This window comes from Pipistrellus kuhlii, unplaced genomic scaffold, assembly GCF_014108245.1.
Source record: "Pipistrellus kuhlii isolate mPipKuh1 unplaced genomic scaffold, mPipKuh1.p scaffold_m20_p_12, whole genome shotgun sequence".
In the NCBI taxonomy this organism is placed as follows: Eukaryota; Metazoa; Chordata; class Mammalia; order Chiroptera; family Vespertilionidae; genus Pipistrellus; species Pipistrellus kuhlii.
The window spans coordinates 36,639,985-36,662,471 of record NW_023425427.1 but is presented as its reverse complement, the minus strand read 5'-3'; the positions used below and the strand labels follow the sequence as shown (position 1 = coordinate 36,662,471).

At 38.1% G+C, this 22,487-nt stretch overlaps 1 protein-coding gene across 9 annotated transcripts in view; it reads right to left on the bottom strand.

Moving 5' to 3' along the window:
- KDM4C (lysine demethylase 4C) overlaps positions 1-22,487 on the bottom strand; it is a 279,727-nt gene that overhangs the window by 76,926 nt on the left and 180,314 nt on the right. For 7 of the 9 annotated variants that reach the window (XR_006741313.1, XM_036434027.2, XM_036434028.2 and 4 more), the window contains 2 exons: positions 20,052-20,107; positions 17,790-17,898 (listed from right to left, as the gene is read on the bottom strand). Coding sequence is in view for 7 of the 9 variants with exons in the window: in XM_036434027.2 (XP_036289920.1) it covers positions 17,790-17,898; positions 20,052-20,107 (165 nt within the window). In the remaining 2 variants the exon portion in view is untranslated. The remainder of the gene's footprint in view (positions 1-17,789; positions 17,899-20,051; positions 20,108-22,487) is intronic. The other 2 variants (XR_006741312.1, XM_036434036.2) reach the window with 1 other exon arrangement.

Here is a 22,487-nt window from a genome sequence, read left to right as displayed (position 1 = left end):
ATTGTTTTAGCTGTGATACAGGTCAATTTAATCCCAGGCCAGCCACTTCCCATATGTATACCTTAAATGAATTTCATTTATCTTAATTGCCTTAAAATCAGCAGGGTTTCCAGTAAAAATGGGTTGAAATAATGCCCGGCATAAAACCTCATGAGAGCAAGAATACGGGGGGGGGGGGGGGGGGGGGGGGGGGGGGGTACTGGTGTTTTTACTGCTGTTTCTTTACAGGAGGGTGCTTACAAAGGGGCCTGGCAAGGAGGGAACTGAAACTGCAGCACCTCGAGAACTGCTGGGGACCGCGTGGTGAGGGACGTGACGGCACTGTGGACAGCGCCCAGTGCAGGGCACACACGGTGCATGTGAGCTCCAGGACTGGGACAAGTGTGGGTTGACTTGTTTCAAGAATAACAGCAAGACAAATCACTGAACCAATATTTCAACTCTCTCCCAAATCAAAATCTTTCAAAATGACTGCAAAAAATGTCCACGAGAATGCCAAAACCGGTTTGGCTCAATGGAAAGAGCGTAGGCTTGGGGACTGAAAGGTCCCGGGTTCGATTCCGGTCAAGGGCATGTACCTTGGTTGCAGGCATATCCCCAGTAGAGGGTGTGCAAGAGGCAGCTGATCGATGACTCTCTCATCGATGTTTCTAACTCTGTATCTCTCTCCCTTCCTCTCTGTACAAAATCAATAAAATATATATATATTTTTTAAATGTCCACAAGAATTCTCTCTCTCTCTCTTCTCTGCTAGCTTGCTTATCCTTTCTGATAAGTAAGGCCAACCCGACTAAACAGGTGCTTATATACGTAAAAGATTCAGAGGTTAAGAAACCAATCTGATAATGACATCTTCCTCTCCCTCTAAAGTGAGCGGCACTACAGTCTGTTCATCTGAAGGCAAGGTTGGATCTGCAGTGCTTCCGACAACAAGTTCCTGTCTAGATCTGTCTTTTTAACAGCTGTCAGTGGTAAAATGCTGTTTCTGGTTAACAAAACCCCTGTGCCCACATCACCGTGAGTTAGAGTTCTCAGACACCTGCCACTGGCGGAGTTTATTTAGGTGATAGATTTATGTCTCAATACACCTCTCTGAGGCTTTCACTGTCTCTGACATACCAGTTCTTCGTCAAAGCTTTCCAACAGACCCGACACCAAGCAAGACTGAACTAGAGTTTGACAGGCCCTGCAAGGCTAATGATGCTGTGTGAGAATATTTTAAAACTTAATTTAAGAACACTTTCCCCATTCTCTTGCAGACTACTTCTCCCAAGGACATAGTGCAGACATCATTTTAAGTACTGCATTTGTTTAAAGTCCTCCAAAATGAAAAACAAAACAAAAAAACAGGCAGCATATTTGAACTAAAGTAATTGTTTTCGTGGCAAATATTGGAAACAATTAACTTCTGTACATTCGTGTTCGTTATCAGCCTTTGAGGAGATCAGGAAGCTACCTAAGTCAACAAGTGAATGTAACCTACTGACAAAAAGCATAGGTTTGTGGTCAGGATCCAGATTTTTTTTTTTTAATATATTTTATTGATTTTGTACAGAGAGGAAGGGAGAGAGATACAGAGTTAGAAACATCGATGAGAGAGTCATCGATCAGCTGCCTCTTGCACACCCCCTACTGGGGATATGCCCGCAACCAAGGTACATGCCCTTAACCGGAATCGAACCCAGGACCCTTGAGTCCCCAAGCCGAAGCTCTCTCCATTGAGCCAAACCGGTTTCGGCAGGATCCAGATTTGACACAGCTGTTCAGTTACTATCTATATAACATAACCACTTTAAGCCTCTGATTTCTCATCTAATAAGTAAGAGTTGACAGCATCACTTCATTATTCGGTACCATCACTGTGCTAATGTAACAAATATCACATTTAATCCTCAATGAGATAATAATTATGATGATGCAGCAATAGAAACTAAAATTAATCCCTTTCTTAGGAATGAGTTTGGCTGTAGGATTTTAGCTATAGAAATAGCTACCTCAGATCAGAACTTTCGGAATGGAGGGAGATCTGTGAAAAGCCTTCGGAGGGGATGATTCCATCCTCAAGTCCAATGCTGTCTAGGAGTGTACACAGTGAGTGTGGGGTGGGATGTGGGTGGTCAAAAACTCTATTTCCCAAAACATTTCCTCTTATACGGCCATCTACATTCTCTCCCTTCATTCCTTCTCCTACTTCTCTTCACATTTCCTTCTTCCTATGCCACAGAGTTATCATTAGTTTCAGTAGCCAAATCCACAGTCAGTCTAGGGCATTAACAATCTTATTTTACATTTAATTTTTAACAGATAATGTAATTGACATGTAGTAAAATTCAATCATTAATGTTTATACTTTTACAAATTTTGCAGTCATGCAACCTTCCCCTCAATCAAGATGTACACCAGTTCACTGGCACAAAAAATTCCCCCTGTTCCTCTGTAGTCAACCGCTCTACCCAGGCACAGTCCCGGGCACTAATCTGGTTTCTGTCCTCAAAGGTTTTTTTGTGTGTGTGTTTTTTCCAGATTGTAATATGCATGGAATTAGATAATATGGGGCCATCACTTAGCATGGCCCATTTAAGATTCACCCAAACTGGTAAAATATAAGATCTAATTTTTGCACAAGTTTTATAGGGTTGTTTTATATTTTGTGCCAAGAGTTCAATGCTATAAACTAGGGGTGTCGAACTCAATCAGAGAAGGGGCCAAAATCTAAAATCCAGCCTAAATCGCGGGCCGAATGGTTTACTGAACAGTCAGAAACTGTCATTGTGATGGAAACGCAGCGGAGTGCAGTGATGACAGCGCGGTGCGGGCCACATTGCAAGGCCTGGCGGGACGGATTTGGCCCGCGGGCCTTGTGTTTGGCACATGTGCTATAAACCATATACATTACTACTATTTTTGCTTTACCTTCCTTTTAATCATTTCTGTATAATTAAATTTCCTTGCAATAAAATTACATAGAACTAGCACACATAGTGTACCAATGTCCATTCTTGCTTTTGATATTAGACTATATTTATATAAGGTATAATCAAAGGGGGACACAAGAATCTCTATACCACCTTCACAACTTCAAAAAACACACACAAAAAAAAAAAAACCCTGTGAGGACAGAAAAATACAATAGGTTTTTTAAGTTAAATAAACATTTGTGAATTTATTGGTACTTAATTATTTGTAATATTTTATGTATGAGAAAATGTATTACAGGTGATAAAAGTAAATTTTAAAACAAGCCTAATATTTATTTATAAATTGAAGATTATCTACAGTTATTTTAATATGATTTTGTTATAATAACAAGATTATTAACATAATATAATCATACTAACAACAATAAGAAGAAACATTTTTTTAGAACTTACTACAGCCAGATCTGGGTGAAAGAGTTCATGCCTTACCTTACTTGATACTCACAACAATGTTAGAAGGTACTACTATTGTGATTACAATTTTATAAAATCCTTCCTGAGAATATAAAGAATGAAAAGGAAACAAAAAAAGAGCTTCAGACAGAAACTGAGAGAACATAAACATTCCAGAGGAAGATAGGGAGAAACCTGAAAATCAAGCGGCCAATGGGAGAGAAGGGGCTTGTCAGGCTGGCAGGAGAGTGGTTAGGGGGTGATCAGGCTGCAGGCAAAAGCGATTAGGGACAATCAGGCAGGCAGGAAAGTGAGCAGTTGGGAGCCAGGAGCCCTGGATCCTGAGAGGGATCCCAGATTAAAGGGTTCATGCTGGACTGAGGGACACCCACCCCCACACACAAATTTTATGCACCGGGCCTCTAGTATTTATAAAACAGATTCACATATGTGTCTGAGTATCACACATATATAGTATGCTATTGAAACACAATTATAACACTGTATGGTACAATGCTGTATCCTTCCAAGCTGTTTTCTCCACAGAAAAGTCAAAAATATTACACCCATATGTTAAACATGATCACCTGGATGGAGTGGCACAGAGGTAGAGATGACTCTCATTTTGTATTTTGAACACTTTGGTTTTAAAAATAATAATTTTTAAAACAGTAAGTAAATAAATCTTTAAAATATAATTTAAAAATAAGGACCAAGAGTCTTATATGATCTATATGTTAAAATTCTAACAATAAATAAACAAGTCACAGTTCGAACGTACGGATTTAGCCTCATCAGTGGAGGAGGTGCCCTGGGCCCTGCGTGTCAGAGGCTGATAACCTGCACTGAGCCTGGCCTGTCATATTCCTGGAACATCTCTGGGAGAGAGAGAGAATGCGATTAAGAATGAACACATCGCGCTGTCTGCCTTCCCCGGGGCCGGTGGGCTGTCATCCCCTGCGTGCAGATGGGGGTTAAAAGGCTGTCGAGCCTTATCTGCGCAGCCTGTACACTGAGGTGGTGTTGTGTGCCATAGCCGCGGGGTCTGCTCCCCAAACCAGAGCATGGCAAAGAACACAGACACAGTAAGGCTGTCATGGGCAGGAAAAGGAGACTCACTAGTTGGTGAGTCTAAACCACCACTAAGATAAAAAGAATTTGGAAATGAAATGGTGATTGCCCCCTGTCACATTGAGAAGCCTAAAAATGCACATACATTAACTCCTGGGCCTACCAGGAAAAGGAGTGATTTTCATTTTGCTGGCTTCCTTCATTTTCTAATTATAAAAAAAGGATTGTTAAAGAAATGGTACCTAAGAGAAGTTTTGTTTGTTTTGTAATTTTCTTGTTGTTTCTAAAAACATTTGGGCCACTGATCTCCCTCTATGTTCTAAGTCAACCTGCCAACTGAAATGTTATGCAATGGTCACCTTTTTTGAAAACCACAGGGCTGTGTAAAGTAGGCTTAATGTTGTAAGTGTGTGAAACACAGAGTTTCTTATATTATTATTTACTAATTACTGTATTACTTTCCACACAAACAACTGTAAACCTATTTTTGTCCCGCCTATATTTATAAATAGCTTTGAGAAACCTAAGAAAAGGATGATACCAAAAGATAATTACTTCTAGATGGCTACTTCCTAGAGACTTTCAAAGCATATTTCTGCAGCAGTAGTGAGTTTTTGCCTTTTATTGTATATTATAAAAGAAGTGACAACACAACTATGTAATTCTTTATGATAAAAAACTTCAAGATACTGTGATATTTGAAAACTACATATTATAAATAATATTTCATTACTTGAAGTGTTTATTTATAAGGTATTTCTTTTTGTTGTGAGCCATGAATAATTTGAAACTTTATGTTAACAATATAAGACCATTTGAAAACTTTTGGTTTTTTAAAGATATTATTATTTCTAAAATGATCCCAAACCAATTTCATCATATCTGAAAAAAAATACACTTCTAATATTTTTATATATTTGTTCGAAATTATCTACACTAGATAAATATCCTGACATCAGGAAACAAAAATGCTTATTGCATATCTCTGTAAAGAAATGCCTTAGGCCTGGCCGGTGTGGCTCAGTGGTTGACCTATGAACCAGGAACTCACGCTTTGTTTCCCCATCAGAGCACATGCCTGGGTTGAGGGCTCCATCCACATAGGGGGCTTGCAGGAGGCAGCCAACCAGTGATTCTCTCTCATTACTGATGCTTCTATCTCTCTCCCTGTCTCCCTTCCTCTCTTTGAAATCAATAAAAACATTTTTTTTTAAAGAAAGAAATGCCTTAGAAAGCTTTAATCTAGGCTTTCCCTTCTGCCAAAGGGAAGGCCTAGATTACCAAAAGAACAAATGCACCCTTAGAAGTTCTACATCTAAATCCTCCCAGCATCTAAACAACATGAAAGGAATGACCCTTGTCACCAAGCACCGAACAATTTGATCAGCTCCATAAACATTTGCTGAATAAAAAAAATTAATAAATGCATGAGAGAAATGCTTTTAATGCCACAATTTTCCTCTAAACCTTTAAAATGACAAGCTGGAATCCTCAAATTATGCCATGAAAGATGACTATATTACATTTCAAATACATGCTTTTGGTAGAAGTCATTCTGAGGAGAGTCCTACAATACTAAAGAAAGCTGTCATTCTTCCATTGCTCCAAATCCACCAGCTGTCAGATCTACACCCATGACATCATTAAAGCTGGGAAAAGAACTGAATGGATCTGTGGATCATGATTTGGTTTTTTATTCGTTTGTTTAACTATAGTGGGTGATTGAGTTATTACATTTCACACCACTTAGAGTTTTTAGAGTTAAATATGGGTCAACAGTGACTAAACACATCAACAAGTGACATTCATTGAAATAAATCATACCAAATGGCCAGCACATTATAAGCTGCCGTGACGCTACCACTGCTTTCATAAATAAAAAATGAGAATTAAACTTTCATAGTAAAATATTTCACCAGACTAGATTGCAAATTTTGACACAGTCAATTTATCATTGTAAAAAGCAGATGAGGCTCAGTCAACTCCGGTCAGAGAGCTCATTAGTTTATTAAAATTATACCATTTGCCAGGATATCATGATTCTTTTTCCTGAAAAATATCTGCTATTTACTGAAAAGATTTCATACTATTTTTTTGCTTTGTACAGAGAAAATGTTTAAAATTGATGGATTTTTAAATCAATAAAGAACAATAAAGAGTAACAGATGGTGCTAGGAAAAATTTTTTGAACTTTTAATTAACCTTATATACTATTCCTGTAATAAAAAGTGGCCAATTTATTGGACTACTTTTTCTACTTATTTAAATTAAAATATTTGGTTTCTAAAGACAGATGGAATTTTATATTCCAAACAGAAAAAGAATCTGCAACTTAAAATGTTATCCTAAAGGCAGTTTGAGTCCCAAAACTGTTAGTGAAAAGCTAATTTTTTAAAAGTGAAATTTAAAAGCAATTCTGAAGTGAGTACTTTTTCATAGGTTTGTACAATCCTGTGTGATTCTTACTGCAAATCCCCTTTCCTCTGTGGCCATACACCTTGGCAATGCTGTCCCACTGTAGGCTATGTTTTCATTGACTCACTTATCTTTCATGAAAATACTGAACTTTTCCTTCTTGCTCAACTTTTTGCAAAGTAATCTATTTCATTTCTATAGGTTTTGTTTTTATTATCAATGTATTTCATTTCTTGGCTCTAAGAGAAAGCATAAAGAAAACTTCCAGAGATAACATTGTTCTACCTGATTATTACACTTAAAAAAGAGCACGGAGCAGCAGATACAGTATTTTCAAGAACCAAATTCATATCTAGGCAAAGCGAGATTGTTCCCTGCCCTAAATTACTGACTATCACAGGCCTCTAGACCTAACAACCTAGGACCAAGCTGTGAAATAGCTGCACACCCATGAGAGTAATGTTCTGGCACATCTCTCTCCTGAGCCACCCAGATGAACTACAAAGACCTCAAGTTCAGGGTGTCCAAAATGTGCTTCCCCGTGACAGCATGACCACTCCCCCAGCCGCCGGTGTCAGCCTGGGCTTCCTCCACACCTCTGGTCTGAGCCACCCTCTCCTCATCCTAGCCCACTTCCTCACAGGCATTAAAGGTTCTCCGGTGTTTTTGGGGTAAGTACAAGTCCTGTATACCAGCACTCTACAGAAGAAAGACAATGCGAGCCAATGTACAACTTTTACCACATTAAAAACAGGTGAGAGAGGAGGGAAGGGAGATATACAGATTTACAGTTTAGGAACATGAGAAGGTTCTGGAGACAGATTTTCTGGAAATTCAAGAGAGCAGGACTGGAGGGAGAGAGGGCAGTTTCAATAAGCATGTGGAAGTGATTTGTGTGTGAACCTGGGGATAGATAGAAGTGAACTACTGATCAGAGGCAGGTGGCTCAGACGAGCCATGGGGGAAGCTGTGAATGTATTTAGTGCCACTGAACTATACACCTAAAAATGAACAGAATGAAATGTTTAAAGAATATTTTACCACAATAAAAAAGGGTGAAATTAATTTCAAATATATATTCCATTTAACTCGACAAATCCAAACTATTATCATTTTGACATATAACCAACATAAAAAATTATTATTGAGCAATTTACATTTTTTTTCATTCTAAGCCTCTAAAATGTGTAGTATATTTACACTAACAGTATATTTCAACTTTCAAGGATGTTAGAAATGTGAAATGTAGACTACTAAAACTATAGCTATGTTTCATGTGTTTATGCTGCTTTAGTTTTAAATTTTAGCTTATTTTAAATTAAATAAAACTTAATGTTTAATTCTTGAGTAATACTAACAAGCGGTCAGTGGTTATTGTATTGGATGCATCAACCCTAGATCAGAGGCTTAATCTTCTCCACACTTACCTCTCTCTCCCTCTTCCCTTCCTGTTCCAGCTCCACTGGGATTCCATTTCCCAGACGACGGTCCATTTCTCTCCCATCTCCAGGCTACGGGGCTCCTCTCCTAGCCCCGCCATGAGCTCTTCTCATCCCTCAGGTCTCAGCTTGGGCATGATTAGCCACTGCTTTTTCCAAAAAGCTTTTCCACACCCCTACACCGCCAGCCTTGTATCCCAGGTCTACTTACGTCCTTCTTGATACATATATATATATATATATATATATTTGATTTCAGAGAAGAAGAGAAAGATAGGAACATCAATGATGAGAGAGAATCATCAATCAGCTGCCTCCTGCTTGCCCCCTATTGGAGATTGAGCCTGCAACCCAGGCATGTGCCCTTGGCAGGAATTGAACCCAGGACCCTTCAGTCTGCAGGCTGATGCTCTGAGCCAAACCGGCGAGGGTGTTCTGGATTTTTTATTGTAATAGATGTTTTCATAGTGTGTCTCACTTTCAATAGCTTCCATTATTCTACATTATCTATCAAAGTTAAAATACAGTACATCTATCACCTAACCACAAAGCAATGCCTAAGTAAATATCTGTTGGACAAATGAATGAATGAACACATGGGAGAAACCAGAGCCTACTCTCCCCTTAGAAATACTTATCTGCACTGGTCCTCTGGCTAGAAGGCAGCTTACAGAGATTTATGCAGCAGGGGTTGCATCATTAGCAGAAAGCAGTGAGGAACCTTGAATGAAACTACATGCCAGGCCCTTCACTTGTTCACTCACCCTCCCATCACCCACTTTACAGACGAGGCACAGAGAGGTTAATCTGCAAGGCCAGGTGTGCCTAAATGGAAGATGTGGGACTCAAACAGTCTCCATTCAGAGCCTGCACACTCAACCTCAGGGGCTTAGAACTGCAAGATCCAGAGGGTAATCGGGTGAATGCAGAGAGCCTTTGATTTTAAATCAATGAATCCCAGCCGTGGATGCCTAGAGCAGTGCTATTACCTGCATATATGCGCTCATGTGAGAAAACGACGTCACTCCCTTGTGGGACTATGCCTAAAATATACCACAATAACATACTAAATTAATTAAAGTATGGGAAGATTCTCACTTTATACAAAAAGCATTCTATAGCTTTTTGTTGATCTTTAAAACAACCTTCTGAGGGAATACATAGCCTAACTCTGTGGTCGGCAAACCACGGTTTGTGAGCTACAAGCGGCTTCTTGGCCCCTTGAGTGTGGCTCTTCCACAAAATACCACGGCCTGGGCAAGTCTATTTTGAAGAAGTGGCATTAGAAAAAGTTTAAGTTTAAAAAATTTGGCTCTCAAAAGGAATTTCAATCATTGTACTGTTGATATTTGGCTCTGTTGACTAATGAGTTTGCCGACCACTGGCCTAGCTTATCTAAAAATATTATAAAAATAATAATGAATCTACTGTTTTACAATAATCACTGTTCCTTTGGAAAACTATAACCTCTCTGCTGTCAGTCACTGTTGATCAAGCAAAACCCTGGTGCCTGTTTAGAGCTGTCTGGCAGCTGCCTCGGCTTGGCATGTGCTTGTTGGTTCTGACCAGTCAATGCTGGAGTGAAAGGGGTGACCCCATCTCTAAAACCCTGACCCCAACTCACTCACTCAATTAAAAAATCCATCAGTAATCACTCCTCACACAGACAAGATCAGAAAAAAATGGACCATTCAGCAATACAAGCTAAAAATAAGATTACTCCCTCACAATACTCTAATAATAAATTATCTGAAGTTCTACTTATCTGTCTAATAATGTTTTTAAAATTAGTCCTCAGGGGGGAAAAAACGAGTTCAAAACTAAAAATGTAAAGGTTCCAATCAATTTCCTCTTGCCTCCCAGTCTTCTTCCAGCAGATAAAAGAAAAATCCATAGTAACAAGATAACATTTCATGTGCTTACACATTTTCTCCTATAGATATCTACAGCATTCAGAAAGTATATTATTTGTAGTCATGCCCATCTGACATTTTCCATTTTACTCAAAAGATTTTATGGTTTGGTATTACAGCAATATACAAATTTGACAGCTTGCAATAGGATATATTCCCTGTAGCAAATCATTCTGACAGTTAAGAACTATACAGCTACTAATGTACCTTTTTTTTTATACTACACTTATTTAAAATCTTACAAAGTTAGGGACATGTATATATTTAAGTCCTGAAGACTGTTCCTAATTACACTGTAAATCTTATGCTGGACTTGTTAAATAATAGGACCCTACACACCACCCCACAATTATGCCATTTCTAGTATCACTCCTCCTTCAGTAGTTCACTATCAAAAACACATTTTTTCCCATCAACCTCATTTAAACAATAAACTTGCTCATCATTGTCAATGTTTATTATTCTCTTAGAAGTCCTCTTTTTCTTGAAAAATCACTGAAAACGTGAATAAATCAGTACATGAGTTCATGCAAAACATAACGACTTTTTTATTGCCTGTACAATGCTACATTTTTTTTTTCTCTTAAAGTGATGAAAGATCATCAATATGTCTTTACATTTCCCGAAATGCATTAACAGAGGCTCTGTCAAATATAACTGTGATTCCTCTACAAAGAGAACAAAGCTGCTCTCTAACAGTGTGGTAACATTAACTAGATTGGAGTGATCTTACAGCACACGAGGCAGACCCCATCTCTCTCTCAGTAATTCCGTTTTTAGTACTCAATACATCTGATAACATAAGCCAGTTAGCAAGAGAACAAGTGCCTTCCTTCTTCTAAGAAATGGGAAGCCTGGATGCATTCCCCACCTCAATTCAACTCTTCAGATGGAACACCACAGTGAAACCACTCTATTTTCAGAAGTGATGTACCCTTCAAAACTATAATCTTTGGCTTTCAAGTTCACTATTATTTGCCTTCAGGTACAAATTTTAAAGTGTACAGAGGCTTCTAAGCAGAATAGTTGGTCTCAGCCAGATACTAAAAGGCTTGTAGCTCAGCCATCATTGCAGTGTAAATTCCTTTTCAAAATAATGTTCCTCACTCAGAGAACACTTGTGCCTGGTTCACTTGTCAAATACAAATCGGATGGAGGTCATCGAATGCCTGGGGGCAACTTCAGCTACTCCAAAATTTATTCTCTCTCTCTCTCTCTCTCTCTCTCTCTATTTGGTTGCCGAAATAGGATTTCAAATGTAAAAATCCTAGGAATGTCTACAGACGTAGAAACCAAAGGCATGGTGCTATGCCACTGAGGGGATGTGTGGTCCATGAACACCACCAAGTTTTGTATGCATTGTCAACAAGAGATAGACATCATTTGCTTTGATACATGCAATTTAATATTTAAATGTTCCTACAACACTTCTATTTGAGAATTTTCCCTCTGAATAGGAAGGATGCTTAAAACTAATGGTTGCATTTAGGGTCTGCTGTAATTTTCTAAGATTTATTGGAATACACAAACTTGTCTTACTCTTCTACTGATATGAATTCCATAGATCTTTGATTAATTTAATATTCATAAAACAATCAATGTATATAATAGATATCCATGGTAAGTATGTAATAAATACCTAAACTTTATGCTGTTTTATACCTCTTGGGTTGTTGTTGTTGTTTTAATATATTTTATTGATTTCTTATAGAGAGGAAGAGAGGGATTTTTAAAAATATATATTTTATTGATTTTTTTACAGAGAGTTAAAAAACATCAATGAGAGAGGAACAGCAATCAGCTGCCTCTTGCACACCCCCTAACGGGGATGTGCGCACAACCAAGGTACATGCCCTTGACCAGAACTGAACCTGGGACTTTTCAGTCCACAGGCCGACGTTCTATCCACTGAGCCAAACCAGTTTCGGCTCGTTGGTTTGTTTTTTTTAATGTTCCTCCCTTAAATTTTATAATCAAATCTAAAGATTTTTTGGTGACCTGCTTCTAAAAGACCATATGATACTCGAGACCATTTCAGCAGATGATACTGCTGTCTTCTGTGAAAACCAAAAAGATACATTCTAACTTCCTGTGTGTTTTCTCTCTCTCTACTTTTGTGTGTGTGTTCTCATCTTTGCACAATTGTGTTCCTGTTCCAGAGACTCAGTTATGACCATGGGCAACCAAGAAAGAAGGAAATAATTGGGTAAATTCTAAAATCTACATCATGTGGGGGCAATTGTTTTCTTTTTGTCCCTAGGCACATCAAGCTTCTGTGACTCCTCATAAACCCCTTCCTGGCGATCCCTAAGCACACCATCAAATGCAGAGCAGGGGGTGTCCTCAGCATCTTGAAAAGGAGCCCAGGCTCTGATGTTCTCTGGACATTTGGAGAAGGTACTGAAGCACATGGGAAGGGGTGGGGAAAGACAAGACTTGTCACATGGATAACTTTTCCTATGTTAAAAAGTCAGTTATAAGCAAAGGGATTCATGCTAATAAGAAAAATGCTAAGTAATCTAGAATCTGCACTAATTAAGCTGACAGAGAAAATTGTTTTCCCTCTCAAATATGACTTTGGATATAGCCTATTCAGGTAACTTTTAGCCATTTCTTTCCTATAAAAGAAAGGCTCTGCTTAATAACCTAATGCTGTTGGATAGCAACCTGTAGCATTTTTTCAGGTGAGACAGCAATCACTTTAATCTCTGAGATAATTATTCTTCATAAAAGCTAAATATCTTTAAAGATAAAAAGGAAAGAACAACTAATTAAAGATCATTACAGCCAAATATATTTTTACACTAAAATTTTGTTGTTTTTTAAATAATAAATTTTATTGAAGTATTTCAAATTATCAGCAATGCAAATAAAATAAAATTCAGTTACTTGAAAATAAGCCTAGTCTCATCATTGCGGTCCAATAAATTACCTAATGAGTAGAGGCCACAGCTGTGATATTACCAAACCAGGTGGCCAGATGAGATAAAGGTTCTTCTTAAAGCACACACCATTTTAGGATCACTGAAGAGCACTGGAACTCTTGTTTTCCATTTCCTGTCTCTTCTCTCCTAATGGTCTTTATTAAACAAGAGCAATAATATGCTACAGCCAACAAATCCTTTCTTACACCCTCAACAAAAATCTTCCTACACAAATAATTGTACAGAGGGGTATTTCAAAAGCTACACATTGACCTTATGAATAAATAAAAGGCTAACTACAGTATTACTAAAATATTCAAATACTTCTGTGTAAATACCAGTATTCCACAATCTAGAAAGATTGCTCATAATAATGAGCATTTCTTTTAAATATGTAGCTTTCATATATCAGAAGACATTTTAAACTCATGTCGGCCTCTAGCAGTTACTGGCTTTTACTAGTGTTGCTTAGTGTTTTTATAGAAAACACTAACTTACCCCAGAGAAAGCAGCTCTTTTCAGATGACTAAATGAAAAACTGAACTAAAAACTTGCCCTCTGGAATTCAACACTTTGAATGCACAGCAAGCTGCACCTTCCCTACCCTGCTGCCATCCCTTGGGTTAGAGCACCCTGGCATGCATCCGCGAGCATGGCATGCATTCGTGGCGCGCACGCGCGCCCGCGCACACAGACACACACACAGACAAACACACAGACACACACAGACACACACACACACACAGACACACACACACACACAGACACACACACACACACACACACACACACACACCTCTACCTCTGCAGGTGCAGGCAACTTGCTAGAGAGGTGATTTAAGGGCAAGGGGATGGAATGGTACACCAGCACCACCTAGTGGGCAGTGGAGAGAGGCTCAGAGCCCCTTTGCTGCTGCTTCATGGATGAGCAATTTGTTCTACCTCCATCAGGTCACTCCTTTTCAATCTCCAGCTCAGCAGAGAGGTTCCAAGATCAGGACTCACAGACAATAGGGCAAGTGCTGCACGGATGCTCCACAGGCTCTCCGAAATACTGTGAGGCTTTATAATCACATGTACCCTGTGATGCCAGCATGGAAATCAATACCGTGGTTTAGAGCAGTGAGCTCAGAACTCTGCATGAATTTACACCGCAGCTTTCTCAGTGGAAACCATAAAAAGGCACAAACCATTTGGTATTGTCTGATCAAAGCGCCCACCATAATATGTTAAGCCAGAAGCACAAATAATAAATAACCATTTTCTACCTTTTATTTATTTCATAACTACTCACTTAGTAACTACTATGTGCATAAGTGTGTGTGTGCACACAAACCTCAAAAAATTTTAATATTTATGAAACCTGATTCTTTTTCAAGGCTATTTAATTTCTATAAAAACAGGTGTTAAAATACTAAATCAGATTATATAACCAATACAGTAGTAAATATACACATATGTCATCAAATTCTATTAATTTATTGACAAATAAGAAATTTGAGTAATTGGGGGGAAAAAGATCTCTAAGATGTTTTGAAAGCAATTAAGAATTTCTGTTCTCTCAGTCTCCAGCTTACTTCTTTCAATCAAGATAGTCTCTGTCTGAAAAGGAAAATTTTCTCTGTATGTTTATGTCTTCTCTTTAGACCGGTGGGTTCTCAGATGGGGATGTGCCTCCCAGGGGATATGTGGCACTGTCTGTTCAAGGATGCTGCCATCTGCCACGCACATGACAGTCACCACAGCAAAGAGGTATCCTTTCTGAAAGGTCAGCAGAGCCAACGCTGAGAAAGCCCAATCTGGACTGTAAGATACTAGCAGACAAGAGCAACGTCTTATTAAAAAACATACACTAAGTATTGGGTAAGGTAAGGTAACTGTTTGGTGAAATAAGTTGACACTGATATCTAACTCATTCTTAATATCCCCGTCCATGTGAATAGGAAGGTGGGTGGGCAATCTGGCATCCAGAAAAGGGTTGGCTACAGCCCCAGGAAAAGACTGAAACTGACACCAACAGACACACATGCGTTCACTCGATAGTCATAGTGAAATAATTTGCCTGTACGGACAGTGGCCTGCGTGAAATACCACACAAAACTACTGCTCTAACTTCTGATTGGTGATGCACTCACTAAATGAATATTCAAAAGAATGCTAATGTCGGAAACGGAAAGCACATCCTTGCCTGTAATAGGGCAGAGCATCCTATACTCTGGGAAGGTGCACTCTACCCACACACATGATCATTTATAAATTTTGTTATTCTAGCCGAAACCGGTTTGGCTCAATGGATAGAGCGTCGGCTTGGGGACTGAAGAGTCCCGGGTTCGATTCCGGTCAAGGGCATGTACCTTGGTTACAGGCACATCCCCAGTAGGGGGTGTGCAATAGGCAGCTGATCGATGACTCTCTCTCATTGATATTTCTAACTATCTCTCTCCCTTCCTCTCTGTACAAAATCAATAAAATAAAATAAAAATAAAAAATAAATAAATCAAAAAAATTTTCTTATTCTAGGACAGCCTGTAGAGTCCAAGCACAATGGAACACTGGATAATACCAGGGCATAGACAGCACTGAGGGTCACAGGTGATGGTGCTGTGATGAGGTTTCTTGGTGAAAAATTAGCCAGACTTCTGACCATTGCCCCCTTGCAAACAATTACAGCACCTTTGAGTCACACACACACACACACACACACACACACACTAAAGTTTCTCCTTGAAATTTCCCATTTAATGTAACCACTGTGAGCATATCTATAAATATATTAAGACATTATCTATGGATATAAAATTATATTTAACAACTGGGGAAATCTGATATATTGTCTGCTATTTTCACCCAAATTATTTCATGAGTATCTATATGTCAATAATCAGCTCAATAACAGACATTAGGTGATCTTAAATCTTAAATTCACTCAAGACATATTGTTGTAAAGGTTCCAATTGTTTAAGGAATGAAAGCATAAGGGGTATGTGATATACACCACCAAAATTAGGCACGGCATTGTGAAGAAAACAGTAAGCTTGCCACCTTCCCATGCAATCATCCAATTCCAGCCTTCTAGACACAGCTTCCTAACAGCACTGAAATGGTTGTGCTGTCCCTCCTGTGTTTCCTTACAACCCACAAGGGACTGGTATGGATAACAATACACCATTAAGAAAGCACTCATGGACAACGGCAGCAAAATGAAGGTCCAGCTTCAAGGGCCGTGACCACTCATTCTGAGGGGCATTAACCTGGGAAACAGAAGTCACTTTCAATGAAGTGTTTAAATTTTTGAAAATACATACAGTATTACTTGTAAATCATAAAAAAGTAAGATATTTGTTAGTATTTGTCACATTAAATATTAAAAATTCTTTGACATATGAATTCAACATTTTTTTAAATAACCTGACTGAAAGCAGATCTTTTTCTTTCTTATTGGTGATTTTTTTTTAGTTGGTGATCAAGGTATAAGATTTCAAGCTTTTCTATGGAAGTCCAGGAGCCAAAGAATTGAGTTTTAAAGTTCCTTTTAAATGACCCATTCGTTTCCATCTTATTTACAGCCCTGAGCATCCTAGTCCCACCACTCACATCTGCCCAGTTGTCATCAGTTCTACAAAGGGCCTCTGTTTTCCAGCAATGTGAGATCCTAGAAAGAGCTCTAATGAAAAGTAAGAGTTCACTTTTCCTTCTGGGGGAGGAGGCACAACAGATTAGATTCCAAGTACCTAAGACAGAGACAGTACACCCCGTTCCCTGTGGGGAAAGAATGGTAATGAACAAAACAAGTAATAGGCAGAATGAGTGCTACAGCTACAGTGCCTGAGACATTCTCAAGTAGAAGTACCTCAAGTGAAAAATAACAAGAACTGAAGACATTCTATCTAGGGAATTAAGTCTGTGTGTAAGATACGCTCCAGTATTTCAAGGTCATGCAATTTAACTTTAGGGAAAATTCTCATTAAATAAGAATTTTAAGGGCCTAACCTAATGACCTTTTGACTACCAATTGAATAGAACTCCAAGGTTACTTCAATGTTAAGGGCATTAAAGGCCTATCTTTTTAATAAAACATACTCTGAACAAAGAGAACCACTGGAAAAAATTTATGAAAGTTTCTAAACAGGTCAGAAGAAAATCAGCCTGAGAGTTTGGTACATTAAATGACTCTTATCTTGTTAATAGGTGAGGAAATCCCTGTGTAATAGTAATAATTTGTATTTCTTTACCAGTCTTTTGGTGAAGAGATGATGAAACCAGGTTAGATGCATTTTGCCAGGTCAAGACCAACCAAAGAGAAGCAAGAGAGAGAAACAGAAACTCTAAACAACTTAAACGGAAATAGATAGTTCAGGTCTGTTATGAACAAACCTCACCAGATCGCCTACCCTATAGTCTGAAAATTCACAATAACCCAGGAAATGTATTTCTTTGCTTTATTTCAAACAGAATTTGAGGAAGATTATAAGCATACTTACAATATAACAGGAAAAGTGTATGTATATGTAAGTAAGGTTAGCCTAAAGGGGAAAAAGTGTAGAACAATAAAATGAAGCTAAGAGAGAAGTCACCTTGGAAATGTGTGTATTGATAAAAATATTCAGAACTTGAAATTAATACTAATTTATGAGGTAAAAAAGCTTTGCCACTCACCAATTTTAACCTCTGTAAAGGTATTCTGCCTACATCTATCTGTGTCCTTTCTGGGACATTAGTGAATCGAACTTCTGGGACTGCGACGGCACACATGACATGGGCCCACCTACAGAAAAGGAGACATTAAACATAAACACAAGTTCCCTAAGCTTATATTCCTCGTACTTGAACCAGGCAATGCAATTCTCACAGAAGGGAAACACACAGATAAGAAAGAAAGCCAAGAGCCTGAATCCATCACAAACAGACTACTCTTTGAATTTTAAATCTATTAGACAATTCCTGGATGGATTCAGGAGCATACCTGCCCAACACTATGACATGAAAAATGAGATAAAGACCAAAGGCTCAATCCTATCAATATATGTATGGCTTTCTATGCTTGACCTGCAAAATACTGAAATGTAGGTTTGCTGTTTCATTTGATATTGCAATACAGATGTTTAATATACTTTAGCTCATTAACATGTGCCAATAGATTAATTCACATAATCTTTTTACATAATACAAAATACAAAAATTTACATAATACAAAAGCCATAAAGCAAACCAGAACAAACCACAAGTTTTCTAAAAGAACTAATACTGATTAAGTCTTTAGCTAAATTGTCTTTCATTGCAACCCCACTATAATCAAAGGAACCCATTAAAGACGAGAAGAAATGAAATTAGCTTGCTCCCTTGTTTCCTACTTCAAATCTAGCATCTCCTTTCAAATTCTGAATTGCTCCAGAAAATGATAACATCCCCACTAACACCATCAAGTTTTTCATCAATATTATGCCCCACACAAAAAAAGACTCTTGAGGTTTAAAAAGATCTTGAAAGAATTATCAATTCAACAACCTATTTTTAAATCAAACAATATTTATTTCACTCAAACAACACAAGATTCCGTGCTGCCTTTAAAAACCACAGGAGGAGAAGACAAGTGTCAACCCCATCAGGGCACACTCTTCCATGTCTAGATAAACACTATAGTTCCATGGCAAACACTTCTGTCCTAGCCCAAGAATAGGAAATGAAGTATTTATCATCTCTGTCTCTGCAGGAGCCACCTAAGTCATCTCACAGTCTGCATGATTTGTATAACATCCTAGAACTAGTCATTACTTTTTAGCAAAGTGCCAATCACATTAACTGTGAAAGATAAAGATCCCAAATTAAGCGAAAATACAGTTTCATAGACTAAACTTTATTCTTCCTTATAAGCAATCAGAAACACGTGCACATGTACATAATTATGCAAACTCCATCATGACATTACCCCCAGGGTCCCAAATCCAGTGCCAGTGGGACCTCGCATGACATAAACAGAGTACAGTTTAAATCATGGGAACTTGGGAAACACATGCCCATTTAGACCAGGTTCTCATCCCAATTTGTTATGGCCATATAAAGAGGCACAATCATTTTTTCAAGTAAAGATGAAAACTTGTATTTTATTATTAAAAAAATCTCTCAGCTTTTAAATTTTGTATCAAATGTAAAAAAATGTGTATCGGTAAACTAAAACATACTGAGGGGCTGAATCTGGCCCTCAAGTGCCAGCTTAAAACCTCTGCCTGAACAACGTCTATATGTTTCTATTTCTAAAGAATTATATAAATACTTTGCCCCGTTTTAAATAGTAAATTCAGGTCATCAAAGTAAAATTCACACAAAGATAATTTCAATAATTGCCATAAAATCCAGATTACCTTTCATTTATGTTCACATAAGACTCTTTATATTCTCCAACTGTGCACTCTTAGTGTTAAAATCAACGTTTCTCTCTGTATTTCTATTGTAGTATATATACTTTCTTGTTAGTTTATTGATGTTAAAAAGAAATGATTTTGCTTTAATGTTATGACCATGATTTATTTTATTTATGTGAAGATAACAATTTCACTGTTTTCTGGCACACTGTTTTTATATTGAACAAATAGGATTCATCACATTAAATGCTACAGTTCCAACGGCACCCAGAATGAAATGGGCTGCCTTTATCTAAAAGACACTGTTAGCACAAAGGGGTTATTCTTCATGGTGTCAGAGACAGAACAGGAACAAGAGTTAGAACACCTTTGTCAGCAGAGGTGAATGTGGTGTCAGTAAAGGTCTCTTGCACAGAGTCCCAACCTCACATCTGGACAGCACCAGCCTTGGAACGGAGTGTCCAATAATGGCAGGTAAAGCAAACTGCCACCCAGAGGCTCAACCATTCCAGAGAGGAGAAGGAGACAATGAAACTCAACACATGAATGTATTACTTACTTATTATCCTTAGTTTCCTTCAGAGCACCCCCTCTCAAATTGCAGAGACAGCACTCCTAGAGGAGAAAAAAGAAAACACCACACAGTTACCAGACCTGTATAATAAATGACTAGTTAACTAAATGTTCCCATAAATTCTCTTTGTTTTGTTTTAAAATGAAAACCATTAGGCATGTTATTAAGGCCTATCTCTGAGCAGTTTGAAAGAGAAAAGCAAAAGAAAGGTGGGCAGCTGAGGCTGTACCCCAAACTGTCCTCATACACATATCTAGAAGAAAACCACCATTGCGCTGGTATCATGTTCCGCTGCCACCTGTGGAGGAAAGCAGGGGCACAGAGAACTCGGTACCTGGAGAGGTACGAACTACAAATCTAGAAGAGGCCATGACTGGGTTCTCGTGATCTGGGAACCAGATGGCTAAAAACCAGAACTGGCACACTTCATTCCAATGTCAGGAGAAGCAGGGAGCACTTTGTAAAAGCTGTGGCTAGAGTAGTGAAAAGGGCCTATTACAGAAATTGCAGTGTTTAGGAAGCATGAAAGAGAGGCCTGTTAAAGGAAGCTGAGAATCAACTAGAGATCATAAAATTACCATTTTGGTCTTTCTGTGAGCAAATGGTATTGAAAAGATTGTTCTGATAAACCCAGGCTATCCCGCCCCATAAGACAGGGCCATAAAAATGTTTTCCTTGCCCACATAAGATTTTTGGCACTTTTATGTGTCTTAGATTGACATGGATGTTTTCACTCCAAGATGACTCCCTTTACTATAAACACAGACTACAGTCATCATTTCTCTTTATAATCTTAGGGGAAAATCTATGTATAAGTAGGGCCAGAAAGCAATGCAATGCCTTCCGTTGACCTAGAACTTGTTATTAAATACTTAAGTAACTCTTTTTATTTTCAACTTCAAGCTTGTCCTTCCAATTTACTGCATTAATAGAGTTTTTAAAAATAGTTACAGGCTTTGGGAGATGAGCAAACGATGCAGTATGCAGATGTTTTATTGAGGTGTACAACTTGAAACCTGTATGGTTATATTAACCAATGTTACCCCAATAAATTCAATTAAAAATAGTTACAGGCTATTTTCTTCTTTTTTTTCTCTTAAGCGGTATGCATAAAATTTCTTTATCTGTTCTCCAAGGTGACCTGTAAGTAATTTTAACAGATCTGCCTAGCTTTAAAAGGACTCTCTCTAACATATCAACTATTAATAATGGAGTGTCAGACTCCATGGCTTTTCTTTTTTCTGAGGAGAACAATAACAAACAACTGAGGAGAATAACTTATCTGTATAACTCTTAATAGGCAGCAAAAAAAGCAAACAACCAGAGACATTCAATGGTTTTATGTGTATGGAACATTTCTGCACATCCATTTGAAATTTCCTAGGTGATTATCAATGATTCTGAGTAGCAAAAACTGTTCTGTGTACATACATTTGAATCCATAATAAACTCCGCTCAAGGAGATAGCTCAATGGAGAATTTCTCTATCCACATCACAAAGCCTTTGAAAGAACTTGTTTTGATGCAGCACACAATGTAAGAAATATTTCAAAATCCAAGTATTAAAAATGAGAATTGCAATAATTCAAATTATTTAAAATATATAAATTATTCCATAATAATTTCATATACCATTACTAACTTTATTTATTTATTTTTTGCCATTAATTTAAGACACTTTCCACAGGTTGGGGGTGGGGGGGGGGGAGAGAATGAAAATGAAAACAAAATACAAGGTCAAAATAATATATAAAAAGATAGTTTCAAAGTGGGAATACAGCAAAGGAGAGCTGTGGACTGCGAGAAGCTCAGACACTCAGAGAATTAGATGTCTGATTAATGAAACTAGTAGTGAGAAGATGCCTAAAGGGACAAGTTAGCAGAGTTAAATACAGCAAAGCAGCAAGGATGCTGCTGTAAGCACCTGATTAGGATCATTAGCAGGTACACTTGCTGTAGAGCGCTACTATACCAGGAGGGAAAGTCCCCTAAAGTAGAATATGTGGACTTAAGATTTTCAGTGGAGTTGAGGAGACTCCCACCCACCACACTGTGAAACACCCTCTTGCTAGGATCACCAGTAATCCCCATGTCCCAAAACCTCACAGATCATTCCAAGTCCTTGGTTTGCCTAACATCGCAATCCACAGGTTGAGAACCGCTGCTGTAGAGTCTAAGATCATTGGAAAACACTGATATTTACATTACGATTCATTAACTGTAGCAAAATTACAGTTATAAAGTTGCGACGAAAATAATTTTATGGTTAGGGGTCACTACAACATAAGGAAATGTATTAAAGGGTCGCAGCATTAGAAAAGTTGAAAACCACTCTCTAAAGCAAGGAGAGGTCTTCCACGGCTCAAAAAGCTGCCAACTCAGCTGTAAAAAGCAGAACAGACACTGCTAAAGGCAAAGCCC